The 14,978-nt window shown below is 39.4% G+C and overlaps 1 protein-coding gene across 3 annotated transcripts in view; it reads right to left on the reverse strand.

Moving 5' to 3' along the window:
- The window catches only part of LOC124146465 (synaptotagmin-17-like), a 100,515-nt gene that overhangs the window by 9,831 nt on the left and 75,706 nt on the right, over positions 1–14,978 (reverse strand). For all 3 annotated transcript variants that reach the window (XM_046516768.2, XM_046516771.2, XM_046516769.2), the window contains 3 exons: positions 10,509–10,673; positions 6,301–6,420; positions 4,987–5,193 (listed from right to left, as the gene is read on the reverse strand). In XM_046516768.2, coding sequence (XP_046372724.1) covers positions 4,987–5,193; positions 6,301–6,420; positions 10,509–10,673 — 492 coding nt within the window. The remainder of the gene's footprint in view (positions 1–4,986; positions 5,194–6,300; positions 6,421–10,508; positions 10,674–14,978) is intronic.

Here is a 14,978-nt window from a genome sequence, read left to right on the forward strand (position 1 = left end):
TTCCATGGCAACTGTTATTTGACTACCTTATCAATGTATCTTGTGCTGAGAGAGAGAGAGAGAGAGAGAGAGAGAGAGAGAGAGAGAGAGAGAGAGAGAGAGAGACACGCGTAAATGCCGAGTTTATTTGATATGTCTTCATAAGTTGTCTTTGGAATTATTCTCTATTCACACGTTACCAATAAGTCTGTCACCTATCACTTATCAAGACAATACTAATTCTGCTTCAATATAAAAGGCGGCTTCAATTCCCTGAAATTGCAGAATTTCTGTCTGAGCCTTGACTCCTGATAACATCAGTACAGTTACAAGGCATATGCCATCCAACATCTTGCTATGGACATAAAGTAAATAAAAGCGATAAAAACATTTCGATAATAATTAAACGGTATGGTTAAATTGACCCAATTTTCCTGTTTTATAGGTTGCAAATAACACCAGTCAGATAAAAATAGCAAAGTATCGCGGGAAAATGAAGGTTTCTTTAAAAAATACCACACTCCTGAGTAATAGTTTTCGTGTGGTAAAAATTGCGACGCTTTCAAATTAGTTAGAAGCCTCAAGCTAAAGCCTTTGCTGAGACACTTTTCTGAATTGATAAGAAGCGATAATTTCCCTCGAGAGGGGCTTTACTTCGATATGTTTTGCTTTAATTCAGAACTTGGTCGCCATTTCGTAATGTAAATTCAAGAGTTATCGTTTGACCTTGCCGACAGCATAATCACAAATGGATTAAATGGACATATGTTTTGGATGTTTTCATTCTGGACATATCCTAACAACTGTAGGCCAAGCTAGGCACCCTGGTGTGTGTCGGATACCTATATTACCTTATTCATTTTGGTTCTACTCTTCCAAGAGGAAAATTCAAAGGCGTTTTTTCTGAGAGCGAAAGGACAGTGAATTGAAGCATAGTTACACTGATAACGATAGGCAACACGCAGAATCCCAGAATCCCAGAATCCCAGGGAAATTACCAAAGAAAGGACCACATGTTTAATAACTCTAACTGTTTGTTCAACAGTACCTTTCTTCTTGCTCAGGGGCGGTCGGGTAGCCTACTAGGTAAAGCGTTCGCTCGTCACGCCGAAAACCCGGGTTCGATTCCCGACATGGGTACAATGTTTGAAGCCCATTTCTGGTGTCCCCCGCCGTGATATTACTGGAATATTGCTAAAAACGGCGTAAAACCATACTCACTCACTCACTCCTCTTGCTCAAAGGTTGTTTGATCCAGGTTACAACACTCAAGGCCTCAATGAAGCTTTCAAAAGGTTTTATGGTAGACATGTGGAGGACATTTCCAAATTTGTCGCATCAGTGACAAAAGTGGTGTCTGATGCAATTCCCTTGTTTGGCTAATACCATATGTTCCGGTGTTTAGGTAAACAACCCTCTTGCTTTTGTTTTTGTTTTTGACGGGTGTCACCAGTGGGGCAGGATATGATCACTTTTTCGCGAACACCTGGTGTCATTATTATTTGATGGTGAATCGTGGACGCATGCTCATGAAACAGTCTGAATTGTATAATCAACTCTGCTTTAGGCAGATATTTCTCACAAATTTTTGGTTTTATTCAAATAATGTAAATGTGTATTTTCAAGATGGATGGGGTATTATTTGCATTAGTGATTTCTTGTATGTTCTCCCCTTTCAAAGATTTTTACCTTCAACAAATCAATCATCGTCCAACAGATAGAAAACCTCTGTCCAAGTATTGAAATTACGATAACTATTGAATGCTTTGAAGAACGGACCCTCTTACGGTTTGATAATATTTTGAGATACATAATTCGGAGATATATTGCATCAGTCGGTGATACAAAAGTAGTTCCGAAACTTATAATGGGGATAAAGATATTTTAAATTCCTAAAACGTATCGCAAGCTGAATGCTCATTCATAGGTGATGTAAAGCCATTTCCAAATATGGAAATGAAGATAAATATTGTAAAAATTACAGAACGAAATTGCCTCTATGATCACTGCATATAGTTTCTCCACATAACTGAGATCATCCGCTGATGCGCGGAGGGACCATGTACTGCCCTTAACGACGCGGTAATGCATTCTGTCTAGACAATACTAGTAACTGTATAATAACAACGATATGTAGAATCTAAATGTAAAGAGTAATGGTTAGCGGGCCATGTCTGGGCCCTGATGTCACATTCGATGCCTTAATTCATGAGAGACATCCATTATACCTGTTAACCTATACACTCTCGAATATCGACGTTAGAAAGTTTAAACGCCCTGAGATAGAGGTATGTGATATCAATAAGTTAGCCAGATTAGAGATTTATCATCTCGTTATATAAACTGTCTGGGCTATATGTCAGACAGAATGACATAATGTGTATGTTATCGTTTTGATGAAGAACAATATTCATCATATAATCCAGACATTTGGAGAAATTTGTCAGGTCTATCATGCGATGTAACGTAATGTATCTGAATGGAATGTTGTCTACGTTAGATTGTTTCATCTGTTGTGTGATGGATGCAATCAAGTTCACAGAGAGCTTCACGGTTCTATTTCCTTTTCACGGCACCCATGGGGACTCCGGTTTAGAACAGGTCCTAGGAACTGCATGTATGCTTGTCGTAAGATGTGAGTATATGGATCTGGTGGTCAGGTTCGGTGGATGACTATATCACTGTTTTCGGATTAACGTGTGACGTTTCTATGCATCTATGGGTATGACCAACCCTGACCGACGCGAATATTTTAGCGGAACTTCTTTTGACTGCGGCATTTAATAACAAACAACCAATTATTCAACCCTTCCACAGAACAGAGTCAACACTTCCTTGCAACTGAGTCATGTTTTAGAGAAGATATAGAAGTTATACAAATAGATAGTAATAGTCAAAGCATGAGACTAACCAGACTAGATTATCCGCCGAAACAGATTCCATTTGACGTAAAAGGGAAAAGAGCTGACAAAATTATATGCATTGACCACTGTTCGCGAAAATGTTAAGCAAAAGGCATGGGACAAGAATATATGTAATGACGCCAGATGTGACAATATGTACTCAAATGCTGCTAAACATATTCATGTACTCCACTTAACAAGAGACCTGGTGGTGCAGAACATGCAGCACACCCTGCCGAACACACCGCAATGTTACATTCTTTGGTACGTGGGTTTAGCAATATCCAACAATTGCATGGTTGGGGACTCCAGAAGTAGGCTTCACACATTGTACCCATGTGGGGAATGGAACACGGATCTTCGGCGTGACGAGCGAACACTTTAACCACTAGGCTACCCCGCCACTATCCTGCTCAAAGCATACTCTTTATTTTCATAACACCAGGTGTTAAAATATAGGTTCCACCTTCTGTTTCAGGTCATCCAGCATGTCAAGCAACAAAATATCATCATCATCATCATCATCATTATTATAATTATAATTATTATTATTATTATTATTATTATTATATCGACACCTTGTGTCATCACTGATTTTCAGTGGTTCATTTATATAATTGCCAATTTTGCCCTTTTCGAAAATTGGAATCTGTTTCTGCAAAAATTATTCTCTTGCATTGACAATATATTTTTAAACCTCAGGCAATGTTATTTGATATCACATGGACGGTCTATTAGCATAGATATGCCACTGAGCAGATTACTTTGGTTTGTCGTGCTGAACAAGTTGTTGATAACGACCCTGTGAACAGCTTTAACTCGTGCGAAAATTATACGAATTGACCAATGAGAAAAGTTATGACACCAGGGCCCACTTGCACGAAGCGATCTTAGCGCTACAACTATTGTAAGCCTATCTTAAAGTATGGGAGTAACGATCATCTTAGCGCTAAGATCGCTTTGTGCAAGTGGGCCCAGGTGTTCGCGAAAGGTTTAAGCATGTCCTGCCCTACTCGTGTATGCTTTAATGGACATCAACGAAGTTATGTGAATGACTGGACCATGATGATCGGTAATTTGATGAAAGCAAATAAATGTAAGACTTGATATTATCAACAACGATAGCAGGACACGTTTAGGTAGTCCACTATCACATTTTACATTATCGGAACTTATTTGCATAACTGAAGTAGTGTGATTCAATAAGCTGAGACATAGACAAGCTTAACAAGAGTGTCTACCATCTACGACGTAGTTGTCTGGTGCTAGATGACCTGGCATTTTGATCTGGATCCATAGTTCACAAATAACTGTATCATAATTACCGGGTAATTTTAGATGTCTGGCGCTTAATGGCCGGTGATGTAATCGTATATAACACGAATGCAACACAATGGCAAGGTCCGATGTAAAATTGCAGTACCCTTATGGTATGGTATGGTATACCATTATGATATAGTGTGGTATGACATGATAATAGTGAATGGTATAACATGATATTGTATGGTATAATCGCATTATGTTATTGTATTATAATCCATCATAATATCGTACATGTCATTAAGATATTGTACGGTATGTCATAATGATATCGTATAAAATGTTTTTAGGATATTGCGTGAAATGCTGTTATGGTATGTCATGATATTGTGTGGTATGCCATTGTGATATTGTGTGGTATGTCATTGTGATATTGTATGGCAAGCTATATTATTGAATAATGTTCCATAACAGTATTGTATGGTATAGCATATTATATTGTATTTTGTTGATGTGTATGCTTGTAAGTAGTATGGTGTATGCGGTGGCATAATCGTATTGCATGGAATGACAGTGTGGTATAGCGTGAGATGTTGCTGATATATTGTATGGTCAATATAGAAATGTTCATACCACAGTGAACACATGGATGTGATATGAGGATACAAATAATGCGCACAGTTGTCTACTGCGCAGGATTTCAATGAGCTGAGAATGATGTGATCGTTGGTTCTAATATCAGACTCGCACCGATTATGATTCTCGGTTTGTCAGCACGATACCCACACCTTTCCACAAAAATTATAATAAAACAGACTCATTAACTCAATTACAGCTGACTTACCCTGTAAACTGTTTGTGGCATGAGGGTCAAGTCAACCAGACCACTGGTCAGTTTCTCAACATCCGTCAGTTTGACTGACCCTACTCCCACCAGGTGGCGCCGCGACACGTGATGTGAGGAGTACACTTGGAACTCCAGAGCAGATTCTTCGTTGATTTCCGTTGGCACGAGGTCTTTGATGGTAAACTTTTCCAAAAACAGTGGATCCTAGAAAAGTTATGATACTTCCAATAAATCCACAGTAGTTATTAAACATACATTATGAAACATATATCAGTGTTACAAAACATACAAATGTTATGTTTCCAAATACTATAACGTGTAATATATATCATCTTGTTTCCATCAAAAGGCATTTCAAAATTTAACAATTTCTTGTCATTTTGGGGTTCAACAAAATGGAAGTCTACACCAACTATTTATTGTAAATGGAGTAACTAGTTGCGAGTGAAGGGCAAGGTCACGTGATCTCAGAAACAAGTCATGGACCTAATGTTTCTTATAATTTGAGTCTGACGACACTTCAAGTTTGTAAGAACGTTGTAGCACCAAAGTTCCATTGATGTTTATGTACTAGATTTAACAGACTAATTGGTAACGTGTAAATAGAGAATAATTCCAAAGACAACTTATGAAGACATATCAAATAAACTCGGCATTTCCGCGTCTCTCTCTCTCTCTCTCGTTCTCTCACACGCACGCTCGCTCGCTCACTCTCTCACGCACGCACGCACTCTCGCTCGCTCACTCTCTCACTCACTCACTCTCACTCTCACGCACATGCCCATACACGTGCAATAATCTTGAACAAGACGTTAAATCCCATTTCATCTCAATACAACCTGGAAACGTTTTGCTGGTACGAGCAGCCAAACACATATTCATGCACGTCGCTATACGCGAAAACTCTTGAACGTGACGTTAAACTACATTTCACCTCACCTCACCTCAATAACAACCACTCTAAGAGTTCCAAATAGATGGTACCTGTTGACTACAACAGAGCATACATTATCATGACTTCAGGCTGGGGCATTTACGCTGGTAGAGGCCTCTCGGCTGGCTCCTATCAAATTTAACGTAATGTATAGTTAACGGTGCAATACAGTTTAGCAGCGTGTTGAGTTTCAGACCCGAAACCACTCGAGCTAGCAGGTCATTGCGTTCCTGAAAAATGACCTTACCATTAAAACACATCACTAGGGACAACGTAGAATAGGATTGCTCAGTGTCGGCAGACTAACTGATGGCCAAATCAATACTTCTAGAAGAATACGGTACATAAAAGCTGAAAATCATTTGTTCAATCCCTACCGTTGTCTTAGTGAGCGTCTTGGTTCTGTATTTGAACGTCCTCCCAGGTACCAAGAAGGCTTTGACATAAGGGTTGACATCGATATCCTTTGGTACTCCAGGAATCACAAGACTCTGAGCCTGAAATCAACAACATATTTGCAATCGTTGCCAGATGTTCACGTCGTTATTTCATAAGGGGGGCTGTGAAATGAACGTGGAAACTAATGGTTGAAGATGGTAAACGTGTCATGAGGTAATGCAGGTGGATTTGTGTTGCGAATCATGGGTCTGAAATTGTTTGGAATCGCGGTCAAATTATAACAGTAACATGTGAAGAAAGCTATGAATTGAAATATATAAACGGTAGCTGATATTTGAAATTGACGTATGTCAAAAAGAACATGAAGTGCATTTATATAAGTGTATATGGATCTTGTTTTAGATTAATCGCACTTCCTTTATTAAAGTGCCTTCATTAAAGGACAGTGAACACAAACAATCTCACAATTGCTTTTTTTAGATATTTGTCTACTTTTTATTACTTGAGATTTCACGTTATTAACTATTATAACAAAAGCTAGGCAATGTTCAGTGAGATAATACGAGATGTTACAGAATAAATCCACTACTAACACAATATATCATTAAATTCAAGCCTTGTGGTTCAAAACAATCTCCTTGGCTTCAGACTAATAATTACAGAGTATGAAAAGTTAGCATCTTACTTTATGTTGACAACGTACTAAGATTAGAAACCAGTAGTCATTACATATCTGAGAGATCAAAGTGTTTCCATGACAACCACGACTGACATCTAAAGGATTGTATATTTCCCTCAAATCAGAACTCGACCAAGATCAAAGTTGCCATTCCTTTCTCCTGTCGTTCTTTCCTTTAATCACTGTCATCAAGGTAACCGTTTTTTACAAAAGGCAAACGTATTATTCGTGATTGATGGTTGGATTAACACGCTCAGGCTTAAAATTCGCTATCTTTCCAGTCTATTATGTGATATGCATCACGTTGTTGAAGAACCGGAGGGATAATTATTTATGTCTTATTATCCAGCATTAATCTTGTTAAAAAGGGAATCTCATTATTACAATAGTATAATATCCATAAAATATGAAGTTGACTGAAAAATATTGCTGAATCAATGTGTTATTGAAATCCATGCAAAAGAATAACATACAGATGCATGTTTAAAAAATAGCGAAAAAGCCATTTCCGTAATCAAAAGAAATATCCGCTGTCCATTTCACAGTGCCTGTTATATCATAAGCTTGTGTTTAAAACCTGTTTAATTCAATCTCAGTTGATTTAATACGATTGACGAAATTCTATCTTATCAATACAGGTGTGTATATCACGTCGATCATAAAAATAAGATCCAATGAGAATGACAATGACAAACCTTGTTTTAATTTCATCTCATCTACAGACATTACTAAAATACATATTTTTTGTTTTTCTCCATATATATGTACGTATTTTGACGAAGAGAGTTTAAACCAATACTAAAAAGTATTTGCCACTCTGCCAAGTCGATTGCAGATTTCGACTATATCCTGTGTTTATGAACCACTATCAAATAGTGATGATACCAGGTGTTCGCGAAATGATGAGCGGATCCTGCGCCACTGGTGGCACCTGTCTCAAACACATGCAAAGGCAAGACAATTGTTCTGAAAAAATAGGGAACTGCATCGGATATCACTTTTGTCAGTGATGCGTCAAATTTGGAAGTGCCCTCCCCAGAACATTTTGTTGAAAGCTTTGCTGAGACCTTGAATGTTGTAACCTTGATCAAACAACCATTGAGCAGAAGTCGTATATTATTGACGAGTCTGAAACACATTCCGGGGAAGGTACAAATACAGCACTCCTGCCAACCCAAAATAACTCAGATGACCCGACACCAAAACGAAATTTTCTTGTAAACAAAATTAAATGTTATTCAACGCCACGCCACCGACAAGGCATCTTGTGACAAGCACTACTAAGAGCAGAGATGATACACGGGATTCAACGCTATGAGCCTAATGGAGAACGGGTCATTTAACACTCATTTGAGCTTGGTTGAGGACTCAATATAGACTAGAAAATTGCGATGCCGCGGGTTCTTAAGGGAACCTTCGGAAAATGACATTGATGATATTTGACTGAGGATCGTCGACAGGAAAGCAGTATTCAGCGACAGAAGCGTAAGGAAGTAAGCGATTCCGCGTCAAATTGAGATAAATGACTCTTGGCACTTGAAATCATTATCTTCTATTATGCGAAGTCCCCTAGATTTAAAGCCAACAGGTCTGGCATACTTGAAGGGGAAAGGTGTATATTAGAGTATTCAACGACGCCCTAGAAAGCAGAGTGCTTGAGATCTTGAATAATATCCCACATAATAGCTCAATGCGTGAAGATGAACTTATTAGCACTGAAAGGTATGTTGAACAGATCCCCACCGAGTGACGTTTTTGTACCGTAACTGGCCAAAAGTATAAGAAATGAACACTTTGAGTGGTAATATTTGTGGTCGGCTCCACTACAGAATAAAAGAAAATTGCCTCTGTTCTTACTAACAATTTCCTCTTCTGTACCATGCTTCCCCTGCCAACCAAGCTGAAGGCACTTAGCATATTCTCGAATCAAAGTTTCCTTTGATATTGGTCCTAAGGCATAAACAGTTGTGGCATATAATTGGCTTTCTAATTGCAGGAACATGTAAATGCCATGGTATGAAAAACAAACTCGAGCAGAACTTTGTAAATTAAAACCCGTTGACGCGGGCACACAGTTCCCAGTGGAACAGTTCTGTTTAACAAATGCCGTGATTAGCGAACCTCAGCTACGTACGTCGAGATGTCGCTTCAATAATGGATACCCCTTATTTTTTAATTGCCCGGGTGGAGGGGGTTCTAGACTAACCCGTGGAAACATGACTCGTCTTCCAAGCTATGACTAATTGAAGAAAGTCTTGGGTAGGTATTTAAGAGTTTGAAGACCATGAAGACATGGAACACTTTGTGGATAACAACTTCTGTATAGGTTCTATGTTTCAGGGGTATGTCTTGAATACTGATTGACCCGATGAAGGGGAAATATAAAACGTCAATGCAATGCAAGAGAATAAAGGGCAAAATAGGTGTGAAAATTATATAAATGGACCACTGAAAACCACTGATGACACCAGGTGGCTCTTAACAGTGGAAACATGCAGAACGAAGGAGGTACGTGGGTTAACGTGTAGGGACTTCATGCACCCATAGCATGAGGTACCTGTCTCGTAGGTCTTTGTATGACCTAATGAGGCGTTGTTTTTACGGTGGATGAGTTGAACGAGATATTGTCCGTATGTATGAGGACGTTTATTATACACAACTGACTGTAATCATGCTCTTCACTGTGCAGCACAAAACTCAAATTGAATCTCATTTTCTTAAAAACGTAGAGTGAATTCGTGTTTTAGTGCCCTGAAGATGGATGCTTTTAATGTCAACTTAATTTACTTATATAACAATTTAACACATTCAAAATGATAAAAATGTTCGATCATTGCTCAATCTTTTGAAGCCATATATGACCATAATTATTATCAATTTTCAGTCATAATTACATTGACACGATCACAGTAATTTTAGTCTTAGTATAGTGTATGTATCCATCTGGGTGAACAGTCGACACTTAAAGGAAGACTAGATTTAGACAACTTCGCAGTCCCAGCAACTTTGATTAAATTAGTATAAAAAACCCACATAATCTGCCAACTCAAATGTTAGAATGTAGATCAATCTAGCTATTCATGATCATCCTTAACACACAGTGAGTGAGTTGGGTTTAACGCCGCTTTTAAACAATATTCCAGTTATATCGCGGCGTGTCAGCTTAATGTGGGAGGAAGGCCCAAAGTGATGCAGGTCTCAGACGTTTACCACTTCGGTGAAACCCACGAGCACGGGTATGGTGCTGACAAACCTAGAAACATAATCGGGGCGAACCGGGATTCGAACCCGCAATCATAGGTTTCTGGTGTGCCCAAGGGACGCAACTCTGCACAGAGAATCGGGGTGCCCTAGACGATTGGGCCACCCGTGCCCCCCCCCCCCCCCCTTAAAACACAGACACACACACAGTTTAGCTATAGAAATGACAGGAAATGGGCTTTGAACAGCGGAGCGTCGTGCCCCTTCAACACGTATGGAGGTTTCTCTGTGAACAGTGACTCGTACCTCGACTATGATGACTGTAAGTGTGGTGTTGTCATGGGAGAACTGTAGCTGCACCTTCAGATTACCAGTCGGCTGTACGGGCGGGGCGTACCTCGGGATCATCTCCTCCAGGTTCAGGTCATGCAGGGCAACAGGAGTGTCTGGCAGACCTATACTGCCCTGACGCTGTAATAAATATAAAGTGATACTTTAGACATGTTATAAAGGGCAACAGAGTGTCTGGCAGACCTATACTGCCCTGACGCTGTAATATATATAAAGTGATACTTTAGACATGTTGTAAAGGGCAACCGTGTCTGGTAGACATCGTCTGCCCTGACGCTGTAATATATATAAAGTGAGACTTTAGACATGTAGTAAAGGAAAGCATATACGGCCCTGAAGATGTAATATATATAAAGTGAGACTTTAGACATGTAGTAAAGGAAAGCATATACGGCCCTGAAGATGTAATATATATAAAGTGAGACTTTAGACATGTTGTAAAAGAAAGCATAAACGGCCCTGAAGATGTAATATATATAAAGTGAGACTTTAGACATGTAGTAAAGGAAAGCATATTCGGCCCTGAAGATGTAATATATTTAAAGTGAGACTTTAGACATGTTGTAAAAGAAAGCATAAACGGCCCTGAAGATGTAATATATATAAAGTGAGACCTTAGACATGTAGTAAAGGAAAGTATATACGGCCCTGAAGATGTAATATATATAAAGTGAGACTGTAGACATGTTGTAAAGGAAAGCATATACGACCCTGAAGATGTAATATATATAAAGTGAGACTTTAGACATTTTGTACAGGGGAACAGGGATGTCTGACTGCCCATAGTTCTTTTCAGAAAGGGTACAGTTCTTTCCAACACAGAACATACATGATTAGACTTGGATACATTCATGTATTGAAGGCAAAACTATGACATGCACACTGTAGAACTTACGCCTAACCTGTCTACTGTAGCCTCATTGATAACGAAGTACCAATGACATTTCATATTCATATTGATAGTTACTCCCTTCTATCAACCAACACGAAAGTAAACAGCTGTCAAGTGTGCCTGATGACATGGCACTCGCCAAATATGTTATCATTTGTAAATTACTTAAAAGGGGACTATTTCCTGAAATGGTTTCTGTGACCAAATATACAGTGACATTGACCTTCACTCACGACTTATACTTATTCTGGTCAAACAAATAATTTGGATGTGGCGTAGGAATGTGTTCTTTTCTCCCCACTAATTCTAGACAGGCTCAACACTTGCTAAGGTCCAGGAATTATCGACAGACGTCATGATGAATATATTCTGCAGAGTATCAGCTTTTGTCATAATGATGGCAGTCAGGTGGCAGCATCAGCTCTCGTTATCTCGGAGATATTGAACGTTTGTGTCATCCCTAATACCTTCAACCAAGACATCAAAAGTGATGGTTCCAAGAAATCAAAACAAATTAGTGAAGATTGTGTTCAGAGGAATTTGCGTCTTGAAAGGTCATGGCTTCCCATCTTATGTTGTATTTTGGCCTCTCAAGCATATGGACGAGGGGGTATTTGCATTAAACCACATCCACAGACACTGTTGAAACCGTAACAGAATTTCTTTCCTAATCCCAACTCGTTGTCTGATGTCCAGGCGTCAGCTGCTCCGTACACCCAGGCAATGTTCAATATCAGTGTCGATATTGTACAGAATATTGGTTCTGCCATAAATCCCCCATAAACATCGTTGCTGCATTCTGTATTTACATTCCATTTGCGGACGGAGATTTAGTTTTATTTCCCATGCTACAACGATAGTAACCTGATGGATTATTAAAGTCGGGTAGTGAACTGCACGACAACTAATGTCGTTAATTGGAATTCTTCATGCAGCCTCATGCAGTCATTTCACAAATTTGCCGTGCCATGGCACACGGTGAAAAGCCATATTCAGCATCTCACAACCCTTTAATAATCGCAGATCGTGATTAATCCTTGAATTGATAAGCAAAAGCAAACTGATGCAAGGTCCATCTTGTGGTATGCCAACAGACCTTCTTTATAGAACTACTCAGAACACAATCTTATTGGCAATCTCACGCGGCTAAATGAGAAAAAAGCCAACCCCATTTACGGCAATACAATGGCAGCGTGGCAGCCGACGTGAAGCTTCATCAACATAACGTGTTTGTTTTAGTGTTTTCGTTAGGCCTTTGGACACGTGACGATGCTTTACATCTGAGACGTTTTTTGTGTGATTAGTTGATGTGTTAGTCTGTTATTTCAGTCGAAAATAACTTAGCCCATCTTCAATAAAATCTTGGATCTAACGGAAAGTAGTAACCAGTCATTATGTAGCTGGGCAAAGCTCGTCAACGAAACTGCTTTGTCAATTAAAGGCCAATGGATGTTTTCTGCGAATTAGGACCTGGTGTTGCTGCTTCAAGAGAAAAACAACGGTGCCCTTTCCCCTTTCCGATTTCTCCAGCATACTTTACGCATTTGTCGGAAGTCACCTTCCGTTGACATCGATTCCCCATTGTATTATTGTGCTACCCTTTCACGTGAATAATCTACGTCTGTCTCATGAACATCCTTTCCTTATTCGATTATGTTATTGACAAGGTGGATAACTGCTCTTGCTCGACAAATGTTGTCGTTGCCTGCCAATCATAATGGATCAGTCGTTGCTATAGTAACCCATTACATTATCCTGTTTATTTTTAATACACTTTTCAAATATCCGAGCTAAAGTCCTTCAGTTAATCCGGCGGCTTCAAGAACCTGTTAATAACATAATCGATTTTCAATTTGGCAAGTATGGAGGATGAAAGGTATACCAATGAAGGCATTTAGTCGATATTATGTCTGTCAACATTCACGGAAAAAACAATTTCATAAATGTATGATTACATACTATAAGCATGTATACAGCAAACTAAGCCAAATGAATACAATAAAGCCTCAGAGGTATTCCTTTCTTTTATTGTTTGACATCGCACTCAGCAATAGTCCAGCTATATAACGGCGATCTGTAAATAATTTAGTCTGGAAAAGACAATCCAGTGATTGATATAGTTAGCGACGATCCACGCGTCCGGACACGATGACACGCAATCAACGAGGTCCCCGATCTTGACCACCTGATCCATTTGGTCACCTCTTACGACCAGCATAGGTGGCGGAGACCTATTCTAACCTGGAATCCCAAGAGACTTGGGGTATTCAGTCCAGTATCAATGTCACACGAACAAACCAATCGTGAGGAAGGACACACGAAAAATGTCCCCAGTGGCTTTTGTGTATCGTGGCTGCTACAGATTTTAATATAATATATAGAAACGATAATTAATAACAGGTAAATGTCATGGTACTGTGTGTGTATTTATGAAGACAACAGGTAAATGTCATGGCACTGTGTGTGTATCTATGAAGGCAACAGGTAAATGTCATGGCACTGTGTGTGTATCTATGAAGGCAACAGGTAAATGTCATGGCACTGTGTGTGTATCTATGAAGGCAACAGGTAAATGTCATGGCACTGTGTGTGTATCTATGAAGGCAACAGGTAAATGTCAAGGCACTGTGTGTGTACCTATGAAGGCAACAGGTAAATGTCATGGCACTGTGTGTGTATCTATGAAGGCAACAGGTAAATGTCAAGGCACTGTGTGTGTACCTATGAAGGCATGTAAATGTGATGGCACTGTGTGTGTATCTATGAAGGCAACAGGTAAATGTCATGGCACTGTGTGTGTATCTATGAAGGCAACAGGTAAATGTCAAGGCACTGTGTGTATACCTATGAAGGCATGTAAATGTGATGTCACTGTGCGTGTATCTATGAAGGCAACAGGTAAATGTCATGGCACTGTGTGTGTATCTATGAAGACAACAGGTAAATGTCATGGCACTGTGTGTGTATCTATGAAGGCATGTAAATGTCATGGCACTGTGTGTGTATCTATGAAGGCAACAGGTAAATGTCATGGCACTGTGTTTGTATCTATGAAGGCAACAGGTAAATGTCATGGCACTGTGTGTATATTTTGAAGGCAACAGGTAAATGTCATGGCACTGTGTGTGTGTATCTATGAAGGCAACAGGTAAATGTCATGGCACTGTGTGTGTGTATCTATGAAGGCAACAGGTAAATGTCATGGCACTGTGTGTGTATTTATGAAGGCAACAGGTAAATGTCATGGCACTGTGTGTGTATCTATGAAGACAACAGGTAAATGTCATGGCACTGTGTGTGTATCTATGAAGGCATGTAAATGTCATGGCACTGTGTGTGTATCTATGAAGGCATGTAAATGTCATGGCACTGTGTGTGTATCTATGAAGGCAACAGGTAAATGGCATGGCACTGTGTGTATATTTTGAAGGCAACAGGTAAATGTCATGGCACTGTGTGTGTGTATCTATGAAGGCAACAGGTAAATGTCATGGCACTGTGTGTGTGTATCTATGAAGGCAACAGGTAAATGT

The sequence above is a fragment of the Haliotis rufescens genome, unplaced genomic scaffold (assembly GCF_023055435.1).
Source record: "Haliotis rufescens isolate VD_foot unplaced genomic scaffold, xgHalRufe1.0.p SCAF_3, whole genome shotgun sequence".
Classification (NCBI taxonomy): Eukaryota; Metazoa; Mollusca; class Gastropoda; order Lepetellida; family Haliotidae; genus Haliotis; species Haliotis rufescens.